Below are 21,735 nucleotides of genomic sequence, written 5' to 3' on the forward strand. Positions count from 1 at the left end.
AAATATCGTTAGGGTATCATTTATATTTATCTGTTGATTTTTTTTTTTTTACTGTTCTAAAGTTATTTTCTTAGTGGTTGCTTTTATAGCATGCATTGTAACTTTTCACAGTCTATTTTAGATTAATACTAACTTAAATTTGATAAAATGAAAATCTTTGCTTCAACATACTGTAGCTCCATTCTCTCCCTTCTTCATATTATTATTGTCATATGTATCTAGATATTATAAACCCAGTAATGTTGTATTTATTGGCTTGTACAACTTTATATCTTTTAAAGAAGCTAAGACAAAAATGAGAAAATATATATATTTATAGGCTTTCTAATATTAATCCAAGGGCTTCCCGTGTAGCTAAGTTGGTAAAGCATCTGTCTGCAGTGTGGGAGACCTGGGTTCAATTTTTGGGTCGGGAAGTTCCCCTGGAGGAGGAAATAGCAACCCACTCCAGTATTCTTGCCTGGAGAATCCCATGGATAGAGGAGCCTGGTAGGCTACAGTTCATGGGATTGCAAGAGTCAGACATGACTGAGCACTTTTTAAAATATTAATCCACATATTCACCATTTTCAGCACTCTTCATTTCTTCCCGCAGATTTGAGTCACATGTCTGGTATCATTTTTTCTCAGCCTGAAGGAATTCTTAAGAGTATTTCTTCTAGGGCAAGTCTACTAGTAATGAATTCACTGTCTGGCAATGTATTTATTTCACCTTCATATTTGAAAGATGATTTTTCTGAATGTAGAATTCCTGGTCATCAGTTTTGTTTCCAGTATGTTGACTATATCATTCCACTGCCTCCTGGCCTCCATTGCTTATTCTGTATCTGATGAATAGAAAGAAAAATTCCCATGGAATTTTAAGGCAAATGTGACTCTTAGCAATATGGCACTTTGGACAGGATGCTTCATGTCCTGTCCTTCGAGTTCTGGCAAGACATGTCCTCCTCTCCGACTAATAGGTGGCCCTTGAGTAGGACAGTGTGACAATCATTTCTTCTGCTCATGCCCCCGGAACTCAGTGTGAGTGTTCCTGGTCTCTGAGGTCATCCAGGTACCCTTCCTGCCCCCGTTTTCTGCCGGTGAGCTGAAGAGTGATGTTCCTCTGTCCCTTGGCACCAGGAAAGGCTCTATCTAGCTGATGACCCGAGACGTTGAAGTTGGAGGCAGAGGCACCCTCACTGGCAGCAAACCCTGTTTCAGGGTGACGGTACCTGGGCCAGGCTCATCCCCTTCTCCTGTCCCCAGAGCAGCTTCTAGCTCACAGCCTGGGAATGGGATCACAGGCTCTGGGCTAGGCACTTGGTTTCTGCATAGAACTGACAAAAATAGGCGCTTTCATCCCAACTAGATGAAATTGAGGGGGGAGAAGAACGGAAACAAAATGAACAAAGAACAACAACAAAAAAAAAACTGGAGCAGGGAAACACTGAGAGTAAACATTTTAAAAAGTGATTTTCAGTCAGGGTGGGATGTCCTCAAGGGGCCAGAGGAGCGGAGGAAGGGACTCCAAAGGGACTCCAAAGCTGCCAGCTGGCTCTGGACCCTTGGTCGAGAGCCAGTCTCCCAGAAGGCCCCAGGGCAGACAGCGTTCTGAGCGCCTTCCAGACTCAACTCTCCGAGAGGCCCCTAGGCAGCTCTACAACCTGTCAGCAGATGCCTTCTTGCGGAGAAGTCAATGAGTGTGGGGAAGGCCCATGAAAGCTTTGTGAGCTGGTAAACATTTTATGGGCTGCAGGAATTCAGGCTTAGATTCCTGAGTATTCCCAGATTTACAACCAGAAAACCCATGTGTCAACTCCCAGGGCCCCAAGACCACAGGCTGGAGGGGAGAAGGGTGGGACAAGGGGACAACATGGTCATCGGGGGCATCATGCCGTGGCCTCTGGGAGCTGCTCTGCGGGCCCTCCCAGGCCCTTGAGGACACCAGGTGCAGGTGGGTCTCCGCGGCTCAACCAGGCTAAGGTGCCACTTTGTTCAAAACAAGGGAAGGGCTGAAGGTGCCAACCTGGGGCTGCTAGATGCTTCACGAAGATGGGACTAAAATCTAGAGCTAATGACCCATTCATTCATCTTTGAATTTATTATTAAATATTCAGAAACAATCCTTAACAATCCTTACAAGCCAAAGAATGCAAAAAACGAACCAAACAAAAAACGGTATGTAAGGAAAAGCAAGTTTATGAAAACACAGGAGGTTCAGATAGAGAAACCGGTTTTCAGTACTTAGCAGTGTAGAAGCAGGTACCAACTGCTTCTAGCCAAGGATCACAGAACCAGAGTTCATGAAGTATAAAGACCTGGACCCTGAAAAGGCAGGTGAATCCAGGCTTAGTCCTATGGGAAAAGCTGCTGAGTCTTGGCCTTGGCCTTGGTTTAAAAAAGTGAAGGGGAGCCTGTATCAGAGTTTAAAGCTATATGGAGATCTCCCCATTTATTTTCTATGATTGCTTAGAGGCAGAAAGATAAAAGAAATAGCCTTACAAACATCCTGAGTCCGGTTTCAGATAAAGTGTTCTGAAAGGTGAGTCTCTTTATTCCCTGACCCCCCGCCCCAACCTCTCTGTGACCTTGGAGACACAAGTTCACAACAGTTTCCAGGGCAGTATAGACCTCTGGGTAACACAAGGACCATCAAAAGAAGACACTGCTTGGTACAGTCCCCAGGGAAACGATGCCAGGAGCTCAATGAGCCAATAAAGAGGAGCTAAAAACGCTGAACACACAAAGTTTATCACCTGTTAAACTATGTCACCATCCTGGTACCATACTTCCCATACTTCATCCCTGCTGAGCTCTGGGAAGCCACGTATGCACTCTCTCTGCCAACGGGAAGTACCCAGCCCTGAGAAACAAGCTCTGCAGAGGGGCCTGAAGCCTCAATTTCTCACGTCGGCACCCACAGCTGAGGGAACAGTGAGGACCGTTGACCTGGCAGGCGCCCCAACTAGGACTTTGAACATGCAATTTCTGAGAGGCCAAAGGATTTGCAGAACCCTCTGTGCCTATTACTCATGAAACAAAGATGCCATTTTCATTCCAAAGACGAACATGAAAGCGCTGGCCCCACCTCACCCCCCACAAAATCCAACAAAAAAAATTTTGAGGGAGAAAACGAAAGATTTCTTCATGGCTGCCACGGAAGTGGTTTCAGCAGAATTCCCCAGGGGCAGCCAGACTGAGGGGAGGGATCTAGTGCTGAGCTGAGTTGACGTCCTTCAGAGAAGTCATGTCAGGAGAAGGAGTCTGAAAATCTCTGGGTGGCGCTTTAGTGCCGCCCTCTCACTGACAACTCCACCACAACGGTTTGTCTCAAGGAACAAAACTCTTTTTGTAAAGAGCCAGAGAGTAAGTGTCTTACTTAATGAGGCTGGCAAAGTTTTCATGTGTCTTTTTTCATTTTACAACCCTTAAAAAATATGAAACCCAGGACTTCCCTAGTGCTCCAATGGTTAAGACTCCGCCCTTCCAATACAGGGGGCATAGGTTTGATCTCTCTTCAAGCAACTAACACAGGGAACTTGTGGTGTGGTCAAAAAAAAAAAAAGTTAAAAAAATGGACCCCCATTCTTAGGTCAAGGGTCTACAAAAACAGGCCACAACCTGTAAGCGGCCAACCAGTTTGCCTTGGTCTATAGGTTGTGACCTTTGTCAGGCATCTTCAGGGTCCAGGTCCCCTCACCCCCATCCAGCTAGGAAGATGGCAAGAGTCTGGGGAGGTGAGGTCCTGAGGGAACTACACCTGGCGAGGCAGAAGGGGTGGGGATGATAGCTCAGAAATGCAAACCCAGGAGATGCTCATCTTCCTGCTTATTGATTCCCGGGTATCAGCAGGGCTTTCAAGTTCCTGAGAGTCCTTCTCCTTCCAAAAAAGGTTAAAAATGAGTGTGGGAAGAAAATATGGAAAGCTCTTCTCAAAAACCATTTCTGAAATCAATTAGAAGCTGGAATAAACAACAATGAACTGTCCAGCATTATCGTTCCTTAGTACTTGCCTTGCAGTGTGCAGCCCTTACATTGCTGTAGATAATCGTCGTAACAAACCCCAGGCAGTGGGTACTATTATTATCCCATCTTACAGAGGAAGAAACTAAGGAACAGAAAGGTTAAGTAACTTCCTCAGGTTACAGGGCTAGGAAACTGCTGAACTGTGGGTTGAGCCCAGGTATTTTGGCTCTGGAGTCTCTGCTACAGGTAGACCCTTTCTAGGAAGGGGTTTGTGTTTTATTATCAATTTCTTATTCCGATCACAGACTCAATGGGGGTGGGGGAAGAAGACGAGGGGCTGAGCTTCACTCAAACCTGGTTTTCAGTGGCAGAATCTGTCAGGAGAGTAGGAGCAGATTGCAAGGAACAAGGAGAGCAGGGTGAATCCGTGGCACCTGCGCTGGTAGACGCTGCCTGTGACTTCCGGGGCTTCCGCCTCCATTCCTTCTGTGATCAGGCTGCCCCAGATGGATTCACCTGCAAGCAAGGTGACTTCTGCAGGTGGAGTAAATTTAGGAAGTGGAGGTTTGTCCTGAACAAGAGTACCATTTGGAGGACATCTCTCCCGAGAAGGCTCTTCTCCGAGGATTCAGCAAGTCTCCTGGTCTGGGAGCCTCCTCATCTCAAATCAGGGGCTTGCACCACCTCTGCTCATGAGTCCTGGAACCAAGAATAAATCCAGGATGACCACCTGGAGTGGAGTCAACCATTAAGATTCTGCCGCTTTTGATACATGACCTGTCACAATTTATTTTGGGCGTATCAAAAAAAATTTAATTAAAAAGCAAATCAATGTCTCATCATGAAAGAACAGAATTATCTTTTTCTTGTCTTTTAAAATTATTATTAGTGCAGCAATTTTGAATCTCAAAAACAAATCACGCTCTTTGTCACAAGTTAAATAATGTGCTGAAAATTGTTTCTTCCCCTAAGACTCTATTCACAATGTTAAGTTTTGAATTTTATATATAACTTTCTAAACTTTTCCCTTGCCTTTAAAAATTATCAGTTCTCTTTCTACTAAAGTAGGGGCATGTTCATCTGTAGTAACATGGAAGGACCTGGATATTATACTAAGTGAAGTAAGTCTGAAAAAGACAAATATCATATGATATTGCTTGTATGTGGAATCGAAAAACTGAATGATACAAATGAACTTATTTACAAAACAGAAATAGACTTGTAGACTTACAGAGTGAATTTATGCACCACCCTCCTCAGGGGTTAAGGGCGGGTAGGGATTAGATTGGGAGTTTGGGACTGATGAGTACACACTGCTATATTTAAAATAGACAACCAACAAGAATATACTATACAGAACAGGGAACTCAATATTCTGTAACAACCTAACTGGGAAAATAATTTGAAAAAGAATAGATACCTGTGTATGTATAACTGAATCAGTTTGCTGTATACCTGAAACTTATACAACATTGTTAATCAAATATACTCAAATATAAAATTAAAAAAAATTTTTCAATGGGGATATTAAAGAAACCATTCTATATCTTTTTTTTTTTTTTTTTTTAATTTAAGAATATATGACAAGACTTCCATGGTGGTCCAAAGGATAAGAATATGCCTGCCAATGTAGAGAACACAGATTCAATCCCTGGTCCGGAAAGGTCCCACATGTCTGGAAGCATCTAAGCCCACCCACTGTAGCTACCGAAGCCCACGTGCCCTAGAGCCCGTGCTCTGCAACAAAAGAATCCACCTCAGTGAGAAGCTTCATACCGCAACTGGAAAGCAGGCCCTGTTCCGCAACTGCAGAAAGCCCCACAAAGGCCCAGTGCAGCCGAAAATAAATAAATACAAATTTAAAAAATAATAATAAATGCTTAGACATCTTCCCTAACAAATATAGATTGATCTGATTGAAAAAAGTAGTTACATTATAGTCAACACTTTATGTATGCGCTATAATTTATTCAACAAACCCCATGCTGACTGACGTTTAGTTGCTAAAAACTAGTGATAATAGACTAGTTCTTGTTCCTGACCGGCACTGGGACAATTATCTATTTATCTGGAAAATAACAAAGTGGTTCTTTGCTTCACAGCAACTACAAAAATAATTCCAGATAGATTAGAGACCTACTTTTAGAGAATACATGCAAAAATCTGCATAATCTCACAGTGGAAAAGGCCATCTTAATATACAATAGCCAGAATCTTGGAAGGAAGAAGAACATGTCAGATTTGATGACATAAAAATTGATACTTCCTGTGTGACTGAAGGAACTGTACGTATAAATGATATGAATTACAGGGCTAATTTTCTAATATGCAAAGAGTTCCTTGGAAATAGTATTAAAAAGTTTTTTAAAAAAAGCAGCAGAGAAACAGAGAATAAACTGGAACAATGGTCGGTCATACAACCTGGTCATGAAAATGCACACTTTACAAACAGCAAGCTGAGACTTCCCTGGCAATCCCATGGTTAAGACTTCGAATTACCAAGACAGGGAACATGGGTTCAGTCCCTGGTTGGAGAACTAAGATTGCACATGCCACAGGGCACTGCCAAAAAAGAAGAGTGAAATAATAATAAAGAAGAAAAGAGCTAATGCTGCCTCAATCATGCAATATTTTAGAAAACGGATAACATCTAGTCCAGATCTTCAGAACTTGTTTACACAAGGGAATCACCCAGAGAGCTTCAGACAGACACTGATAGCTGGAGACCCATGATTTAACTGGTTTGGGGTGATGCCTGGGGTTCTACATTGTAAAAGTTCCCTCAAAAAGTATAGTGTACAAGAATTGATGCTTTTGAACTGTGGTGTTGGAGAAGACTGTTGAGAGTCCCTTGGACTCCAAGGAGATCCAACCAGTTAATTCTAAAGGAGATCAGTCCTGGGTGTTCTTTGGAAGGAATGATGCTAAAGCTGAAACTCCAGTACTTTGGCCACCTCATGCGAAGAGTTGACTCATTGGAAAAGACTCTGATGCTGGGAGGAATTGGGGGCAGGCGAAGAAGGGGACGACAGAGGATGAGATGGCTGGATGGCATCACCGACTCGACAGACATGAGTTTGAGTGAACTCCGGGAGTTGGTGATGGACAGGGAGGCCTGGCGTGCTGCAATTCATGGGGTCTCAAAGAGTCGGACATGACTGAGTGACTGAACTGAACTGAATTGAACAGATTCTGAACATTAATAATTTGGAGTGAATTCCCATAATTTGGAAGACACCGCTCTAGATTTAGAGAGGATCTCTAAAAAGGGTCCTCTTCTCTAATTTGGGTGGGATTGAAAATCATTACCACTTTGCAGAACATAATCTGGCAGAATTTATTAAAATTTATTAAAGTTTAGAATATACATACCTTTTTGATTCAGTAATTCCACCTTGAACAGTACATCTTGGGGAAATAAAAGCAGCATTATACAAAAGAGAGGATGCATATACCTGCAAGCATGATTACCGCAGCATTGTTAAACAGCAAAAATCTGAAAGGAAACAACAGTTGAAAAAAAAGACTCTGAGAGGTCCAGTGCAGAGAAAATAGATACATATGTATTGATATGTCTGTGGAATATTGGTAAATGAAAAATGCAAGTCACAGAACAATAAAAATAGATCCAGTTTTTTTTAATTTTATTTTTAAACTTTACATAATTGTATTAGTTTTGCCAAATATCAAAATGAATCCGCCACAGGTATACATGTGTTCCCCCTCCTGAACTCTCCTCCCTCCTCCCTCCCCATACCATCCCTCTGGGTCGTCCCAGTGCACTAGCCCCAAGCATCCAGTATTGTGCATCGAACCTGGACTGGCATCTCGTTTCATACATGATATTTTACATGTTTCAATGCCATTCTCCCAAATCTTCCCACCCTCTCCCTGTCCCACAGAGTCCATAAGACTGTTCTATACATCAGTGTCTCTTTTGCTGTCTCGTACACAGGGTTATTGTTAGCATCTTTCTAAATTCCATATATATGCGTTAGTATACTGTATTGGTGTTTTTCCTTCTGGCTTACTTCATTCTGTATAATAGGCTCCAGTTTCATCCACCTCATTAGAACTGATTCAAATGTTTTCTTTTTAATGGCTGAGTAATACTCCATTGTGTATATGTACCACTGCTTTCTTATCCATTCATCTGCTGATGGGCATCTAGGTTGCTTCCATGTCCTGGCTATTATAAACAGTGCTGCAATGAACATTGGGGTACACGTGTCTCTTTCCCTTCTGGTTTCCTCAGTGTGTATGCCCAGCAGTGGGATTGCTGGATCATAAGGCAGTTCTATTTCCAGTTTTTTAAGGAATCTCCACACTGTTCTCCATAGTGGCTGTACTAGTTTGCATTCCCACCAACAGTGTAAGAGGGTTCCCTTTTCTCCACACCCTCTCCAGCATTTATTATTTATAGACTTTTGGATTGCAGCCATTCTGACTGGTGTGAAATGGTACCTCATAGTGGTTTTGATTTGCATTTCTCTGATAATGAGTGACGTTGAGCATCTTTTCATGTGTTTGTTAGCCCTCTGTATGTCTTCTTTGGAGAAATGTCTATTTAGTTCTTTGGCCCATTTTTTGATTGGGTCATTTATTTTTCTGGAGTTGAGCTGTAGGAGTTGCTAGTATATTTTTGAGATTAGTTGTTTGTCAGTTGCTTCATTTGCTATTATTTTCTCCCATTCTGAAGGCTGTCTTTTCACCTTGCTAATAGTTTCCTTTGATGTGCAGAAGCTTTTAAGGTTAATTAGGTCCCATTTGTTTATTTTTGCTTTTATTTCCAATATTCTGGGAGGTGGGTCAACTCAAAATGGTTTAAAGATCTAAACGTAAGACCAGAAACTATAAAACTCCTAGAGGAGAACATAGGCAAAACACTCTCTGACAGTTTTAAAAAACATATGTGTATGCTGTTTGAATGAGAAAATCAAAAGACATAGAAAAGTCACATCAAGCTGGGAGATGATTAAGAGGGAGAGAGTAAACTTTCCTTTGGAAAACAAAAGAATCTTTTGTCATTCAAATAGTTGCTCTTTTAAAACAGCCTTTAAAATAGATACATATAAAAAAGAGACAGAAATGGGATGTATTCTAAGATGTATTAAAACTTATAACAAACTAGTATATTCTACTATACTTAATAATGAATTAATATTTATACTATTATATCATTATTAATATTATTATATATCTTATATTTAATATAGTTGCATATATACATTATTACTACATTCAGTTATACTATATACTGCTCTGAATATAACTATATGCTGCTAATACAATTAACTACATACTGCTAATATAATTAAGACTGCAATGGAAAAGTAGATCAAGATCACAAGACAGAGTCCAGAATTAAAAAATCCAGTTTTATACAGAAACCTATTATTGGATGAAGTTGACATTACAAGTCAGTGGGAGAGGTTGTTTACATAGCGTGGTGTTGTGGCAGCTGGCGAGAGTTAAAGGGTCCCAAGACAAGGAAATCCAGGGCAGTGGTGGCTTGGAAGCCCAGCTCTAGAGTCAACAGTGGGCAGAAGTTTCCAGGTGACTCTGATGCTGCTGATCTGGCATTTAACAGTCAGTCGTGTCCGACTCTTTGTAACCCCACGGATTGTAGCCCACCAGGCTTCTCTGTCCATGGGATTCTCCTGGCAAGAACACTGGAGTGAGTTGCCATTCTCTTCTCCAGGGATCTTCCTGACCCAGGGATTGAACCCAGGTCTCCTGCATTGCAGGCAGATTCTTTACCATTTGAGCTACAGGGAAGTCTTGCTGACCTGGACCACACTGGAAACACCACTGGCCTGGACAGACTGCTTATAGCATGATGCATCCCTACTGTTTCTGGTCAACCTGTAAACCCCACAAGGAGGCATGGCAATCAGGGGTGGGAGTGTGCTGTGCCCAGTGGTTTGGGGTTGGGGTAACGGTCTGGACCTGTCCTCGGTGTCGGCAGCTGTTTGGCAGCTTCACTTTCTGTGTCCAACCACTCACTGCCTCAAGAATGTGTCCAGCAGGATGTAAGCTTGGGCTGGGAACATGCATCTGTGAGGCCCTGATGTGAGGATTCCTCTGGGAGATTCGGATTTCTTCTAGACCACCTATGGCATCAGATGCAGGCATCTGTGCAGCTGACCCAGGACTTTCTTCTCCTGATACAACTGGGCCTTCTACATTCTATTATGATCCTGCTTCTGTATTAGGTAACAGGTAAAAAAGAGAAAACAAAATTGCATCTGAGTCCTTTTACTATGACCATATTTTAGAAAGATTATGTCCAAGTCCCACTGGCATCCTTGGTTCCCCAGATTAAATGTTCCTCGTTGTTTGGCCTGTGTTACGGCATATCGCCCTGTTTTTCATTAGCCAATTTTCAACTTTCCAACTTTCTTAGCATTCCAAGATGCTCCTGCCTGACAACAGAGTTCAAGTGAATTCCTCTGCTTCCCACCTTCTACCCAATAGGAGATAGAACTCCCCCTCTGTCTGAGAAGCCTTCAGCTGCCCTGCAGAGAACAGGCTCCCAGAAGTGCCCCCACCAATGTTCCCAGTTCCTTCACTTGCTCATCTGAATGAGGAGGGTTCTCCGTGAGTTTATGCCCCTCTGTGATAGTCCCAAATAGATTTCTGGTGGATATTTTAAAACTCTGAGGGGCAGGTCAGTGAGTAGCCAGAAACTGAAGAATAAAAGTCATTCCTTTTAGGTTTCATCATCTCTGGGTTACTTGAAGTACAACAATCGGTCACAATTATCACAATATATTATTAAATCTAAAATTGAAATGGCCACGCTGGGTGAAGCACCTTCTCTCGCCACCCAAATTAACATCTTGGTGCTGCATCGGACTAAGCCGAAAATTGCCTCTGTGTGCTTGCAAACCATGCTGCCTCCACGTCCATGGACTCTTTCAAAAAATACCGCTCTATAACATCACCCAGGAGACAGAGATGACAGAGGAGAGGAAACTGTATGCCAGAACCTGAAGACAGACCGAACCAGACTTAATTTCCCTTTTCTCTTCCAAATTAGAGATTGCTTCTGTTTGGTTCCCTTCTAGTGTCCTCATTTATCCTTTATCCCAAATTTCAGGACAGAATCAGTGGAGGAAAATACAGATGCTCTTGTATGTCAAAGGCCCAGGGATGGCATTTTAATGGGTAATGAAACAGGAAGGGATGAGGGCTCAGCTGCAACTTGACTCCGGAAGAGTTTGAAGCATCTTTGCCACCCACACCGGGCATTTAATACATACTTGTGATGTGAGTGTGTGTTGCTATGCCTGGGGATTTGGGGTTCTATTCAGCATATCTTCTGAGAAAGTTTTATTTCTGTCTAACTCCCTAGGGGCATATTTGGTGATGGTGGACTGGTGGGCGGGGGCAGGGAACCCAGCTATTGGGACTGCTCTCTGGTCTATCCAGAGCAGCTAGAGACCCTGCTTTTCTAGTCTTTTCTATCGGCTCTCATAAATCTATTCCCTCCACCTTTCTTTGCTTTATGATCTCTTAAGTGGCTTGCCAATAAAGTTTTGTAGCTCTAATTTCTTAATATTTGGCCCTAGGGCACAGGCTATAAATCTGTCTGCCCCCACCTGTCTTTTGACAGTAAATCTCGGCCCTCAGCTTGCTGAACTGCCCATCCAAGACTTCTGAAGGCATCTCTTCTCAGTTCTTACAAAAACAAGGGGAGCTGAGCCGCCCCATTTCCAGGAGGCAACATTCCTGCTCCCTGGGCACAGTTTCCACAAAAACCTTTCAGTGAGTCACTACTTTTACTTTCTAACTCTTTATTTTTCCTCCTCTTCATCCTAGGTTTATGGGTTTTCTCTTCCCTCAGTTTTTCTAACATTTTCCATTTGTGCAAACTTCATTACCAAGATATTAATCCTACCCTTCATCTCTTCACCAGGCCCTTCCTCACTCACCACTTGGGTGGGGGGACACGACTCCCTGCCTCTGGGCCACAGCAGGGCTCTGGACAATCCCTACTCTGGAAGTCAGAGCCTCTTTAACAGCCAACAGTGTCCTTTTAGTCCCTTAATATTCTTCCAAAGCCCCTTTCTCATCCACAAAGCCTTTGGTGACCATCTCTCTCTCTGCTGCCAGGGAAGCTGCTGGGACAGGCGAGGATGCTCCAAATGGTACCCTGTGTCCTCTCCTTCATTAGGCATGGAGACCGCGTGAGCTCTAGACAGAAATCCTAGTCTTACCTGTGGCTGGCTTGGTCCTTGCTAGACGGGTCATGTTGCCGTCTGGGGGAAGACAGCACTTCATGGTTTTAAAGTTTACTTTCACAGGGGATTCCCACTTCTGTCCTTTTCCAATGTCCTTTCCTCTAAGTCTTGAAAATATTTAATAGAAATGCTCATGATGCCTTCCATTCAGTGTTTCACAGGGGTTTTAGAAAGGCAGAAATGGGACTTGAAGACTTGTCTTAGTCAAACTACATCACTTTCCCAGCCACATTTAGTATCTGACCCTTCGGTGATGGGGAATGAGTAGTTAAGTCAGTTAACTGCCATGTGGAGAAGTGACTCTGAAGGCTTGGGCTGGCCTCCACCATGACTGATGCGTCCTTGTGTGGTGATTTCCATAGCTGGCGACACATGTCTCTTCAAAGCCCAGACTGCTCTAGAAACCAGCCCAGGGCCTCCAGGTACCCGGAGCCGGGGTGACTGGGAAGTGAGGGAAGAGCCCAACTGAAGAGGAACCACCTCAGATGAGGGCACAGAGCATCCTTCAACTCCAGTGTCCACCACTGCTCACAGCCTTCCCAGAAGCAGAAAGACAGAAATCGTGACACACAGGTGTGTGTCTTCTTCAGAAAAGAACATCTCACCTCTGATCTGTTCCCTAAGCAGGAAAGAAGGAATAACTTGACAATATAGAGCAGGAGTACACCATGGGAGGTAAGTTCAGTCCAGGGAAGTCAGTCTAACAGTGATCTGCAAAGGCAACAGGGAGGTGGCTTGTGAGCCGAGTCTTGTGAGGCAGGAAAGAATGAGTAGAGAGAACAAAAAGTTGGAGCTAAGATGGTATAGAGGAGTGCTTTTCAACAGTTAGTAGGACTTTAAAAAAAAACCACCACCAACAACAACAAAAAAATGGGCTTCTTTCATAGCTCAGCTGGTAAAGAATCTGCCTGCAATGCAGGAGGCCTGGGTTTAATCCCTGGGTTGGGAAGATCCCCTGGAGCAGGGCACGGCTACCCACTCCAGTATTCTGGCCTGGAGAACCCCAAGGACTGCATAGTCCATGGGTTCGCAAGTAGTTGGACACGACTGAGCGACTTTCACTTCACAGGATTAAAAACCATCTCAGGCTTCTGTCAGCTCCCAGGCTGGACCCCCCAGAGACTTCATTAGAAGGTCTGCTGTGAGCCCAGAAGTCAGAAAGCCTAAAAAAAACCTCTGAACCCCTAGGTAAGAAGGCACTCAGGCTATGAACAATATGAAAACTATGGAAGGAAATTCCAGGTAATTCTGAGTGCCTCAGTCGGGTTTAAATTCCCAGTGTAGAGCAGGATTTGTAAACTAAATAACTGTGGGAGTTAGGCTGGTACAGGTAATGAGGGAGGCTCACAGGCCATTTGCGCAAGTGTAATAACTGTCTCCTCTTGTTCTTCAAAGGAAGTGGTCATGTCACTCCAGCCATTACTGTCATGTGGGAATATGTGTCCAGGACATGTGAGCTTTCCACTTGCAAGAGAAGCCAGAAACTTGGATTTTAAATAAATCTTCCTCCATTACTCAACGGTGGATTAAATGACCACGAGCACCAAACAGCTCCATGAGAGCCACGAGTTGGCAAGATGAGATGGACAGAATAAAATCTGAGGACTTGAATGATAAACTAAAATTATATTTCCTCCGCTAGATGATGAAAACAAGATTCTGGAGCAAAGAAGGGGTCTGAATGGAAGTGTGCTTCAGGGATATTCCCGTGTTTTTTTTGGTAAACCTTGGGATAGAATGGAGAAGGGGCCTCAGTCAGGAGATTACAGGTGGTTCCTCCAATTGTGCAGGGAGAACAGAAAAGAAAGGAGAATAGGAAAGGTATGAAAGATGCTGGGAGGCACCTGGGAGACAGCTGGGAGATGTGACTGGCTGTGGAAGGAGAAGGGAGAAGTTATCCAGAGTTCTGTCTAAATATGTACTACCTCTGTTCATCCTTTTTTCCTTTTTTTTTTTTTTAACATACACTTATGTTTCAGCTTCATTTATTCTACAAAAGAAAGATAACTCAGGTTGCATTCTGGAGAAGGCAATGGCAACCCACTCCAGTATTCTTGCCTGGAAAATCCCATGGATGGAGGAGCCTGGTAGGCTGCAGTCCATAGGGTCACTAGGAGTCGGACATGACTGAGTGACTTCACTTTCATGCATTGGAGAAGGAAATGGCAACCCACTCCAGTATTCTTGCCTGGAGAATCCCAGGGATGGGGAAGCCTGGTGGGCTGCCGTCTATGGGGTCGCACAGAGTTGGACACGACTGAAGTGACTTAGCAGCAGCAGCAGCAAGTTGCATTCTTAGAAGTGCCTGCTTAATAGGGAAATTCAGAGTCATTTCTTTCGGAAGGAAAAAAAAGCACAGACAAAATATTTCATAGTATCTGTAATAAATGCAAATAAATTGATACAAACAAAACTTGGCTTTAGCAAACTGTACATACATAAATATCATTTCTTTTACTATAACATTCAACTTTTTTTTCACATAAAGCCTTCCATGATTTTTATTTATTACATCCAATGTTTCTTTATACCTTTAAAAAAAAGTGCCTTTTAGATTTACAGCTTGTGCTTCTAATGCAAGGTTAGAACATCATGCCCCCAAAGAAAACAAGGTAAAAAGGAAGCTGCCATATAAGCTCTTAAAAACTGTATGTTACAGGATCTTCAAATCTCTTCAGCACTGGTTGGCTGGTAGATTGTTCGATGCCAACATGGTGCTCAGGTAGCATCACTTGTTGAACGGATGGAGCAGCACTGTGGGAAAGCTGCCCAGATGGTCTCCGGAAGTCCCTGGGCACACACAGGATGGGCCAAGGGCCCAGAGTTCATGTGTCCAGGGAGCGGTGGAAATCTTGACTCTCTTGAGTGCTGAGGCTCAACCAGAATTTCTTCCCAGCTTCTGTCCTCTATGTGCCCTCCCCCATCACCATTTACCGTCGCCTCCGAAGCTGCGATTTGCACACATGGGAGGGGGAGGTGGGCGTCAGCTGCCGTACCGAGGGCGTCCGCCAAGACTCACGTCCTCTCTTTGCTCTTTTGGGATTGCCCTGGGCCAAATTCCTCCTTAGGCGACCAACAGCAATCTGCAGAAAGCATCTGCTTGGTTCAGAGAGGAGGAGGGCCGTTGGTGTATCTGAGCATGGGGTGGAATGATCGGGCAAAATTGTTGGAGAGGGCACAACTGTAGTCTTCCTCCGACATGGGGACTAGGCAGGCCAGCCCAATGAGAAGCAGCAGGAGGAGCTGAAGAGGAAGAGCCGCTCGGAGGACTCTGAACAGGAAGGCTCGGCCGGACCGGGCTGGCCGAGGCTCAGAAAGGGAGGAATCGGAGCCACCTCTTATGGACCTGAGAGAAGAATCGACATCAATAACTCAAGTATCCCCAGTGTTGGGTGGATGCTGCTGTATGCTTCCTCCCCTTTGGTTAGGCTGAACACAACCCAACCTGGCAGTTAGCTGCCAGCCTTCTGCAGTAAACCCAGGTGACCTACCCACCACCAAATGAAGAGTTGTTTGGAAACTGCACTGATGGAAAGCAGACATTTAGTCGGTTAAAGGTAACTAACTGGGTTCAAATTCCACCCCTCGATTTGGCAAAACCTTTTCCAACAAAGATAATTGCTCTACACACACTCCACCAGCATAAGTTAAGTAGACCCGGGATAATTAAAATGTAGATGTTTGATGCAGTACATTTTTGGTGTAAGAATATCAAGAGCAACATTAGGCACAATTAGTGGCTGTCGGGATGACACAAGGTCTTCCTCCCGTCTAGCTGTCCTGGACGTGCCAGAGTCCGTGTAGCAAGGACAAGGACAGCTGCAGTCGTTTTGCACAGACCCACGGAGTTGAATTAACCTTAGAGTATACCCTGGTTTCATCTTGCACTGAGTCAGCGACTGGCCTAATATTAGCAGATTCCAAGGCTGTAAGAGTAAGTGTGGCAGTGGAGTCAGTCTACACAACGCAGGTGCTGAATGATACTGAATCCAGGGTGATCCTTCTGTCACTGGCTCCATGAATTTGGGAAACAGACACACTATTTCTGAAGATAGACTGTGCCTTGAAAGCTCCTTCTAGACCCAATGTTCCACATTTTCCTATCTTCTTAAATTTCCCCATCTACTTTTGAAACAGTGCATTAGAGATGAAGCATGAACTTCAGAATTCATAAGAAAGACTGCCTGTGAAACACTGAATATGGAAATAGGCTCTGGGTGGGGGGTACTGCTTACTCTTTGTAAGCATCCATTAATGTTTTGGTTACTAGTGCAGAAGAGGAGGAAAGCAATGTTATTTACAAGAGGAATTGTGTACACACACACACACAACATTGCAGAAGCAGAAAGAACAGATGTACCAAGGAGACTCATTCCCCACACCTAGTCTGAATTCTCTAATGGTTTGATGGTAAGGGCATTGATTGTGAGACCACAGGAGAGGTATACAGGTATGAACACTGTATTGGTCACTCTGTATGCTTATCTCATGAGAAAACACAGTCTCCAGCTACCTTGAAAAGAAAAGTGAAAGTCGCTCAGTCATGTCCGACTCTTTGAGACCCCAGGGATTATACAGTCCATGGAATTCTCCAGGCCAGAATACTGGAGTGGATAACCTTTCCCTTCTCTAGGGGATCTCCCCAACCCAGGGATTGAACCCAGGTCTCCCTCATTGCAGGCAGATTCTTTGCCAGCTGAGCTACAAGAGAAGCCCAAGAACACTGGAGTGGGTAGCCTATCCTTTATCCAGCAAATCTCGACCCAGGAATTGAACCGAGGTCTCCTGCATCTCAGGCGGATTCTTTACCAACTGAGCTATCAGAGCTACCTTATTAGCCACTAATTTCGGAAGCCAGATTACACTGGTATCAGTGAGGAGTGGCACCAAAGAAAATGTTAAGATAAAAAACAGAAGTAATCCCCTTAAAAGGGAACAGAGGGACTACTCAAAACTCTTTCAATAAATTCACAAAGAAATATGTGAAACAAACAGTCTAGACCGGGCCCGTAGAAGCTCTGAACAGCCGTGTACTATCCTGGGTTTCTATTGCAGCTCTGAGCGTGATTGAAAAAAACAGACCCCTGGCCTAAATTGGGACTGGGTTCTTTTCCGGTCTACAAACCTTGAACAACTGACTTCACCTCTATGCTACAACCTCTTCTTCAAATCCTTCAAATTAGACTAGACAGGCTTCCAACTTGCAAGCTCCGTGTTTTATGCACTTTATGTCTTCCAGTAATTGGTGAATGTAAAGAGGTTACCAACTGGGAGGCCACAAGAGTTCAATCACCATCTAGTGGTCAAATTGATTAACTGCCCTCTGCTAGGACCAATGCTCAGAAACACTGTTTTGTGAAGATGCGCTATGTGCGTGCACGCTCAGTCTCCTCTGGCTCTTTGTGACCCCATAGACTGTAGCCCACCAAGTCCCTTTGTACATGGGATTTCCCAGGCACAAGAACACTGGACCGGCTTGCCATTACCTTCTCCAGGGGATCTTCCTGACCCAGGGCATAAAAGAAGTCTGTCACATATCTATTAATTAGAACTTTCTCTAGCTACCTAACTGTAAAATATTCGTCCTGAGATAAAGCCTTAGAGTAGGTAATCCATCTTCTGATTTTGTAGATAAATAACTAACAAAAGTTCACATTTACTCTTCTAACTGCTGGATAACAGAAGCATTTGTCTCTCACTTCATCCCCACAGCAGTCCTTGGTGTTCCTGTCCCACCTTCATTTTATAGCCGACGTAAAGGAGGCACAGAGGTTAGGCAACCCACTCGAGGTTACACAGCTAGCATGGCATAGAATGAAAACTTCAACTCTGGTATTCTAACTTTTAGAACTTAGGCTTTATAAATAGAGTAAATCACGTGCCCCAGTTGACAATTAAAGGAGGAGCTGTATGGACTTCCCTGGTGATCCAGTGGTTAAGACTCTGCCTTCCAATGCAGGGGACACAGGTTCGATCACTGGTCAGGGACCTAAGGTTCCACATGCCTTAAGGTGCAGCCAAAAAGTAAAAAATATAAAAAAGGAAGAGCTCCAACAGCATGTCTCTGTAATATTTTGCTGTTTGGTGGCATGAATGAAGGCCATCCAGGTCATATTTACGTCATGGGCTATCTCCCATGTAGAGGCAAAGAAGGCAATATCTTAAAATACTTGGAGATGAGTGGTTTCCTCATGTCTAGAATAAATGCTTTTAATCATAAAGCCTCACAGCTTTACAGAGACCACCAAGTCAGGATATGGACACAGGGACATTCTATTTTGAGGCAGCTGTACAACTGTGGGCAAGTAATTTAATCTCTCTGGCCTTCAGTTTTCTCATTTGCAAAGATGAGAGTGCATTAATCTCCTAAAAACTTCTTGGTTCTGACAGTTTATGAATTCAGTGGTTTAAAGTGTCTGGAGAAGGATGAGACAGTCACCCATGAGCTCTGGACTGAATGATCTGAAAATAGGCCCTGGTGAACAACACTCTCCACCTGTCAGCTATCTGATGACTTAAAAACAAAAGAGAGCTCCATGTTTTTCTTATTCAGTATCTGAATAAAATGAGGGAGATTTCAAACTGACTTTTTTCTTTAGGAGACACTTCAGGACATTAGTGATGGGCAGATTCATGCATATCATTAAGAATCTGACTGACAGAGCTGAACAGCCTGTTTGTCAATTATTAGCTTCTTTGAACAATTAAGCCAAAGATCGAGATCAAAACAAGGGCTACACATTGACTAGTCCACTCCTGAGAAAAGCAAGACAAGGTCACCATCTTTGGATGACAGGCTCAGATGCTGTAGTCTACTGAAGGACATGGCACATTTAACAGCATCAGAGCATTCTGTATTAACATTTAATTAGTGCAAGCTTTCTAATGTTGAAGAATGCCAGCCTGGGTAGAAATAATGGGCTAAGATGGGGACAAAGAGAACACACAGTGCTTAGTGATTTTCCATGCAGTTGACTGCTCTTGGAAATGTCCAGTTGGTCTACTGAAAACAATGCCGCCCGCGTGGGGCAATTACTAAGGTTTCAACAGTCCCAAAGTTCTCTCTCCTTAGGATGAACCTGTCCCTTCTAGTATTAATACTAGCAGGTTAATGATACCAAGTAAGTGAGTACTTTTAATATTTAATCTATTAATCTAAGTTCAATTAAGTTTCAAGAGTCTTGGGGAATCTGACAGGAGGAAGAACAAAAATTTCTCACTCATCCCTCTCCAAGGGCCTTACTCTACAAACAGATGTGGTGGAGGCTGAGTTGACAGAGGAAAAACTAAATGTGTAAGCTTGCTTAAGGAACTTAATCAATGGAGATATTTCGGGTAACCTTGTCCTGCAAAAACATGCTTATTCTCTACAAGTAAACATTTATTTTATAATTTTTCTTACTCCCCTCACTCATTCAAATTTGAGGGTAAAAAAACTGCCTAGGCATTGTTTCATCTCTTTCCCAAAATATGTGTAGTTGTGGGCACTCTGGCCATGGAATTCTCCAGGCCAGAATACTGGAGTGGGTAGCCCTTCCCTTCTCCAGGGGAGTCTCCCAACCCAGGAATCGAACCCAGGTCTCCTGCATGGCAGGCAGATTTTTTACTAGCTGAGCCACTAGGGAAGCCCATGCCTATGAACACACCACAGCAAAGAAAGTCTCAGAAGGGCTGTGAGAAGCCTAAGGAGTGAGTGTGCATGTGGGGTGCAACTCATCTCAAAAATTTTACATCACCAAGGAAATAAAATGAGTTAATTCTGTGCATATGTCACTGAAACACAAATGAAAAGACACTTTCGACTCATCTTGTAACTTGTGAGCAAACACCGGTAGCAGAGGAATAGAAAATTTTGTGAGGAAATATCAGGTTGTCCGTGATCTTTTCTGTTCTTGTGTGAGTGATCTTTATTCCCTGGGTATGTGGTTCAGAAGACAAATTTTCAGAATCAACTTAGGGTTTGTCTCCCCTTATTCCAAAATGAATATCCTGGCTGGTCCAAAGCTATCTCAGGCAGCCCACGGTAGCCCCAGCCCTGGAACCGCTGTTTCAAGTAAGCCTCTCAGGAGGTGGTGCATTGGTAAAGAATCGCCTGCCAATGCAGGAGATGCGGGTTTAATCCCTGAATTGGGAAGATCCCTTAGAGAGGAAAATGGCAACCCACTCTGGTATCCTTGTCTGGTAAATCCCATGGACAGAGGAGGCTGGTGGGCTATAGAGTCCATGGGGTTGCAAAGAGTAGGACATGACTTAGTGACTGAGCACATATGCACACGCACGCACACACCCACACACACACCCATTAAGAGCCTGCAGTTGGGTGGAGTGGTTAACAAGCTAGGATTCAAAGTAAGAGAGACCTGGTTTCAAATTCTATATCTTCATGCCTCTATTTCCGGATATCCTTGTCTATAAAATTGGGAATGAACATGTTGGGAGGATTAAATAAGGAAATGAGATAACAGATATATAACGCTTAGCATGGTCCTTAGAATACACTAAATGCTAAATAAATGTCATCAACTTATCAATCTTATCTGTATGATTAAAGCAAGGGTGTGCTGACTCACACCCTCAGGGATATTGCTAGATTCAGCCTTTTCTTCCAGGGAAATAGCCCTGATTTATAGCAGTACTTTCAAAGAGGTGATATATTTTTCCAAAGTGTCTTAGTTGTTCCCAGGAAACACTGGGAATGCAGACCTCAAAATATACAAGAAACACAGTGGAGCCTGCCCTATAACTAAATGTCCTATGCCAGGGTGTCCGGCCACCTCGGGGGCAAGGTTGTTTTAGGCTGAGGCCTTTGAGAGCTTTGAATAAATAAATCCCCAAAGGAGGACAGAACAGACCTGCAAAAAAAATTCCACAAGAAATTGAAGTGTTTACAGTGAGGCCCTCATGTACGTGTGAAAACCCCACTGTGCCTGCTTAAATGCTCCCTCGAACACATTTTAAAATGAGGTCTTTTTTTCCCCTCTGTTTCAGTGTTTCAGCCAGTCATTCGCCCCTTATTCTGTCTCAGCTCTTTGTGTAGAAGGTGCCAAAGACTAAAGAGGCCCAGGGAAGATTTACATGTTACAATTCTCAGCTTTGGAATGAAGTCATCATTTCCCTCTATGCAGACTACGGAGGAGTTTTTCCTTTGCCTTGCAGGAAATTGGAGTAAAATCTTCCCACGTGTGAACTTCAACTAATCTATAGTAGAATTTTGAACATTAATTGGCTCTCAGGTTAGATAATTTCACATCAAAACTGGAGAAAAAGTGTCAGCTGGGCCATCATAAACATGGCTTCAAAAAGCCATGCATCTTAAGTATGTTTAATCTCAAAAATTCTGAATAGTTATTAGGAATGTATGCTTTCAAATGTTTTGAATATTAACGAGTCTTGATTTAGGGGATCCCTAGATTCTGACATATCACTATTCTTTTATGACACGAACCATATTGTATTAATTTTGTGGGTCCTGGGCCTAAATGTAGTAGGTGTATGGTAAACACTGGTATCAGTCCATTGTTAGCCCTAGAATATCATGTAA

The 21,735-nt window shown here is 43.4% G+C and overlaps 1 protein-coding gene across 22 annotated transcripts in view; it reads right to left on the reverse strand.

Annotated features, from left to right (window-relative positions):
- Positions 1-14,559: 14,559 nt before the first annotated feature.
- Positions 14,560-21,735, reverse strand: part of SYNE1 (spectrin repeat containing nuclear envelope protein 1) — a 503,306-nt gene continuing 496,130 nt past the window's right edge. For all 22 annotated transcript variants that reach the window (XM_024997066.2, XM_024997067.2, XM_059889951.1 and 19 more), the window contains one exon: positions 14,560-15,540. In XM_024997066.2, coding sequence (XP_024852834.1) covers positions 15,300-15,540 — 241 coding nt within the window. In that variant the 3' untranslated portion in view covers positions 14,560-15,299. The remainder of the gene's footprint in view (positions 15,541-21,735) is intronic.

The sequence above is a fragment of the Bos taurus genome, chromosome 9 (assembly GCF_002263795.3).
Source record: "Bos taurus isolate L1 Dominette 01449 registration number 42190680 breed Hereford chromosome 9, ARS-UCD2.0, whole genome shotgun sequence".
NCBI lineage: Eukaryota > Metazoa > Chordata > Mammalia > Artiodactyla > Bovidae > Bos > Bos taurus.